We start from the raw sequence: 5,716 nt of genomic DNA, 5'->3' as shown, positions 1-5,716 counted from the left end.
AGTCTTTAAAATTATCATTTTATTTGTATCAAATTTTAAAAAATTTAAGAATTTGATACACATCTATAAGCATTTTTTAAAAGCTTGAACACCTAATATTACCTTTGAGGAACAATTAATAGAAAAATGTATATTTTGATTGAGCGAAGACGGTTGAAGAAGAAGGAAGCTGACGATTGAAACATGTCAAAGGAACAGGTCCAACGAAGATGACTGACGTGTCTGCAACAAGTGTTGATGAAGAATTCTTTCCTATATAAGGAGGTTGTAACTCAACATTATTTTCATCAATACAATCCTTGATTTCTCTAATCCTAGACGTGAGATTTCTACAAAGACTAGTCTATTTAGGTAGACACTCTTTTTTTATAAAGAGATCGTCGAGTTTAACTTTCTTCCGAGAGTGAGATATATATTGTGTTTATGCACTGATTGAATTGAAACCCTCAATTCATGTGGCATAATTAGTTCAAATTTTGGCAACTTCAAAAGACAGATTTGAAAATTTTAGTTATGTCTATCACGACTATGCCATTTAAAAAATAACTACAACTAATTAATCGTTTATAAAAAGTGAAATTACTTCACCTAAATTAAGATTAAAAGTTACTTGGTGTAACATGTTAAAATGCATATACATTATATTTGTATATATGTAACGGGTGGATAGAAACACTCAATTGTGACATAACTAATTTAAATTCTAGCAACTTCGGAATAAAAATTTAAAAATCCTAATTATGTTGTCACAACTAGATCATTTAAAATATAACTACCACACTAATCATCCATATAGAGTGAAATTAATTACTTAAAAATTACGAAAAGTTATTTGCCGCAACAGATTAAAATACACGTCTACAATATGATTATTTATGTCACGTATAATTAACAAACACCTTATTATATTATAAAATAGACGGGATGCATGCAAAATCATATCCTAATTTTACATTCTCCTATTTAACTATAATAGTTTTTCTAGCACTACATTATATCTTAATTTCAACTAGGCAATTATTCAATAAAAGTGCGCACATTTCAGTATACTAAGCTTCCACAATACGCGCTAAAATTTAGGGATTGAAATGCAAATCGATCACATAATTGGATCTTATGTACGCAACTTTACTCTTGCATTTCTACAAGAAATTGTTTTTGCAGCTAGCCAGAACCTCCTGGTCACCATGAATCCTGTCTACACAATCACTCTCAATTATCATTACCAATATTTCCGTATCCACAAAAAGTTGCACATCTACCTGTACCACAATCACCACCATCAACCGCCATGGTTATTTTTTGCTTATTATTATTTGTTGATGATGATGGCCTCTTCCTCTTCTTTTCATAACTAACCCCTCTTGATTTAGACTGAAAATCTCTCACTTCTCTTAAAAATAGCCTCACATTTCTTGAACCAAATGGATTCATTTCTGGCTTTCCACCATTTTCTTCATAAGCAGCTCTAAGCCTACCAATTAGTGCATCAAGACTTCCCCATGCTTGCCTTAATGGACAAGGACATGGTGCTGGAGGATTTAGTAGCCCAAAAAATGGACAATTTTGGTTGTGGACTTTGGTTTTTCCGAATTGGTCCAAATACCTGTTAAAGACATAATTAAATAAATAAAAAAATTAAGGATAATATCGCCTTAAATGTGGTGATGAAAAATAATATAATTCCAAAAAAGTAAGTCAAGTTTTAGTTTTGTAATTCATTGCGATAAAGTTAATTTTTAGTTTTTGGTTGTGTAACATTAAAGATTTTTTCTTGTTTAGAAGGGGAAATGACTTCGCTCACTTGTAAGCTAAAATGCATCAAATAAAAGTATGACACTCAGTTTTCGAGGAAAGTAAATTGAATGAAAATGTAACATAAATCATTTTCTAGAAAAATAAATCAATATTTAGTTTTTATTTGGGAGAACAATAGTTTTTTTCCTATTAATTCTATAGGGGGGAGATGACTTTGGTCACTTTTCAAGGAAAATAAATTGAATAAAAATGTGATAGAAAACGTTTTCTAGAAAAATAAGTCTAATTTTTTAGTTTTTGATTTTTTTTCCATCAAGAATGGGGAAGATTATTCCCTCACTTTTTGAGTGTATCATGTTTCTTCACAATTACGGGCAGAGTTACCAATTATGCTAATGAATTCGATAAAATTCGATAATTTTATCCTAAATTCTATATTTATTTTTTAAGAACTCCATCTAATATTTATAAAATTTATTCAAAATTCATAAATTTAAAATATTAGCTTTGCAATCGTTCATGAACAGTTTATTTCATATCAGACCTAAACATTATTATCAATCTTTACAAAAACTTAAATTTTTCATCAAAACACAATCTCTGCCATTAATATTTTTTCAAAAAAGAAAATTAAAAAATCTCTCTCCAATCAAACATGAAAACACTTTTTTAAAGTACAAAGTCATTCTCCAAAAATCTTTTTTTTCTTAAAAAAAGGACCACTTTTGCCATACAAAATAACAATAGTACGTCATAACTTAAACTTTTAGATGGGAAAGTCACAATTTAACGGTACATACCTGAGGAATTCCAGGATATGTGCACTACTGCACTGAGGAAGTGAAAGAGGGGGTTGGTGGTTTCTGACATACTGGCAAAAAGTGTTCCAATCGCGACGTTTTTGATTCTCATATCGACTCAACGGAGGAACCGAGGACGCAATCATGGTTGTACTGTTGGCAATAAAGTTTGTACCTTGAATCATGTTGTTGGCAGATGTAGTGAAATTATTTCCTTGTGCTATGACAAAATCCATTTTTTTTTTGCACTTCTAGGGTTTTCTACTTAGATCTTATAATGGGGTTTTGAAGAAAAAATGGAATTTATAAATCAAAAGCCCCTTTTTTAAGGTGAACTGAAAAAGATTGATTCTTGAAATAGGGAGGAAAAAAACAGTTTTGTGAAGTAATTGTTTATTTATTGTTAGGTACAAGTTAATAATGGATTGTATTTATTTCAGATATTAGTTAGTAGTAGTAGTAAGAGGAAATGACAAAAGGACAATGAGGGAATTTATTGTGGGCGTACTGAGCTGAGTTGAGTCAAGCCGAGCTGAATTTAACTGAATTGAGTATACTCTTGAAATCTTGAAAGAAGTTGAGTTGGTTGAGTAAAAAAGAGAGAATGAAATCAAATCAAATTGAGTCAAACTAAACTGAAGTGGATAGAGTACTAGAGTTAGAAATCTAGAAAGAGGTTGAGTTTGTCAAGTAAAAGAGAGAATAAACCAAACCAAGCTAAATCGAGCTGAATTGAGTACTAAAGTTAGAAATCTTGAAGAGCTCAAGTTTGTTAAGTAAGAGTAGGGAGAAGTCGAGTAGAGTCGAGCCAAGCTGAAGATTTAGATTGAGTAGCTAGTGCTATATATAGAAATCTTGAAAGAGCTTGAATTTATTAAGCAAAAGAGGAAAGATTGAAAAAGTAAGTTAAATTCATGAGTTGGATAGTATACTAGAAATATCAAAATCTCAAAAAGTGGTTGAGTGTAAATAAGTAAAAGAGAGTATAAAACCAAATCGAGCTGAGTTGAGCCGAGTTAAAAATTACCCTAAAAATGAAGTTGATATGATTTTCATTCCAAGAAAAGGGGTAACAATAAGAAAGAAGAAGAGGGGACATTAGCCATATTTGTGTGTGTAGAATTAGAATATAGTAATAGAGATTGGGAATAGAGTAATGATTGAGGATAGTGGCTTTTGAGGAAAGAGGCTATTTTTGCAAGAAAGGGAAAGCTTTAATTTTGGCATTAATTTGAAGTGATGGGAGGAAGCAGTATTCTGTCTGGCAAATTATATATATGTATGTACTACCACCTTAGTTATTGCTATTAGCAGCCTACTCGCTCCGTTTCAAAATATTTGTCACATTTTATTTTTTGAAAATTAATTTAATTATAGAGTTAAATTCAAAAATTACTATGAATAAAAAAAAATTAATTATATATGTGTGGTGAAATAAAATACAAATATTGATCAAAGTTCATATAATAACTTTCGAAAAGTAAACATAACAAATTTTTTAAAACAAATGAAATTATGTACTATAGCAATAAACTAGTGGAGTAATAAGTATTGTTTTCCCCCCTTTGTTACAATAATTAGTCATTTTATTGAGACATTGATTCAAAGTCATGTCATATGACTTATGAAAAGAGAAGTTTTTTTTAATCGTTATTCAGGGCTTGAACCAGACAACTCCATTCAAGTGGTAAGTCATATTTCATATAAAACTCTCACTATGGGTATTCCATATCTAATTTAAAATCAAACACTAGGAAACTTTGTGGCAATGTATTATCTTAATTAATCTAAAAAAATTGAACATTTCTCCTTTTAGTGAAACAACGAAATTTAGTTTTTCAGATTTATTTTGTCTCCAAGTTTTAATTCTTTCTTTATTTTCATTAAAATTGTGGAGTTTTGAAATTTTGAATATGTGAATTTTAGATTGAATCTATTAAATTCTATCGAAATCGTAATTTTCGCTACAACACAATAACTCTTCAGGTGTGACAACTATATATGGCCCATACAATAAATAAAACTAATTCAAATGAAAGCTCATATTGATTAGAAGTTGAATATATACTATAATCTCTACCTTCTAATCCTCAAAATTTTAAGTCCAAATAATGGAATTTGTCTACTTTTTCATCTCCTATTTAATGACAAAGTCAACATATTCATAAAAAAAAAGTCAAATATAATAAAGAAAATACACATATATATATGATTTTAAAATGTCTATTTATACATATAGTGTTAATGTCAATTGATACATTTTGATCAAGGGTAACTTCATCACTTTGTATCATCTAAAATACCAAAGGAAAGAACCATAACTATTTTTATCATTAAATCTTTGTCTCAAACTAGACGAAGTCTTGATTTAAAAAGTGACTCATTAAGATTCTCTTAGCCAAGTATATATCCAGTACTCATAAGTCATAAGGATGTATTTAATTGAGCTCGTGCAAGAATTGTAGAAACAAAACTCGAGTTATAACTCGTAAGGATGGTTATTGAGCTGATGCAAAGAATATTTAAAAACAAGGCTCGAGTTACTCGTAAGAGAGTAATTGAGCTAGTGCAAGAATCTCTGGAAACAAGACTCGAGTTGCTCGTAATATAAGAATGGTAAATTGAGCTCGTGCAAGAATCTCCAGAAACAAGCTAAGACTCGAGTTAGAACTCGTGCAAAAATTTCTAGAAACAAGAACCGAGTTACTCTAAGGATGGTAAATTGAGCTCGTCCAAGAATTCCTAAAAACAAGGCTCAAGTTATTCGTAGCTCATGCAAGAATTCTAAAAAAACAAGGCTTGAGTTACTCGTAAGGATAGTAAATGAGCTCATGCAGGAATCTCTAAAACAACAGGGCTTGAGTTGCTCGTAAGGAGAGTAAATTGAGCTCGGCAAGAATCTCTAAAAAGAAAGCTAGAGTTACTCGTAAGGAGAGTAATTGAGTTCGTGCAAGAATCTCTAAAATCAAGACTCAAGTTTACTCATAAGGATGGGTAAACTAAGCTCGTCCAAGAATCTCTTGAAACAAGACTCATGTTACTCGTAAGGATAGTAAATTGAGCTCGTCCAAGAATTCCTAAAAACAAGGCTCGAGAGTTACTTGTAAAGAGAGTAATATCTCTAGAAACAAGACTCAAGTGGTGGAAAAAAATAAAAT

At 30.5% G+C, this 5,716-nt stretch overlaps 1 protein-coding gene across 1 annotated transcript; it reads right to left on the bottom strand.

Moving 5' to 3' along the window:
- Positions 1-1,003: 1,003 nt before the first annotated feature.
- Positions 1,004-3,009, bottom strand: LOC125867669 (protein LIGHT-DEPENDENT SHORT HYPOCOTYLS 1-like). Its single transcript, XM_049548229.1, has 2 exons — positions 2,559-3,009; positions 1,004-1,606 (listed from the first exon to the last, which is right to left on the bottom strand). The coding sequence occupies exons 1-2, from the start codon at positions 2,792-2,794 to the stop codon at positions 1,213-1,215; spliced, it is 630 nt and encodes a 209-aa protein (XP_049404186.1). The 5' UTR covers positions 2,795-3,009; the 3' UTR covers positions 1,004-1,212.
- Between the last annotated feature and the right edge of the window lie 2,707 nt (positions 3,010-5,716).

Source organism: Solanum stenotomum, chromosome 6, assembly GCF_019186545.1.
Source record: "Solanum stenotomum isolate F172 chromosome 6, ASM1918654v1, whole genome shotgun sequence".
NCBI lineage: Eukaryota > Viridiplantae > Streptophyta > Magnoliopsida > Solanales > Solanaceae > Solanum > Solanum stenotomum.
This window is presented reverse-complemented; position numbering and strand designations above follow the sequence as displayed.

Coding starts and splice junctions, on each gene's coding strand:
- LOC125867669 (XM_049548229.1), bottom strand. CDS start 2,794: ATGGATTTTGTCATAGCACAAGGAAATAATTTCACTACATCTGCCAAC. Junction 1,607..2,558: donor CATATCCTGGAATTCCTCAG/GTATGTACCGTT, acceptor TGTCTTTAACAG/GTATTTGGACCAATTCGGAA.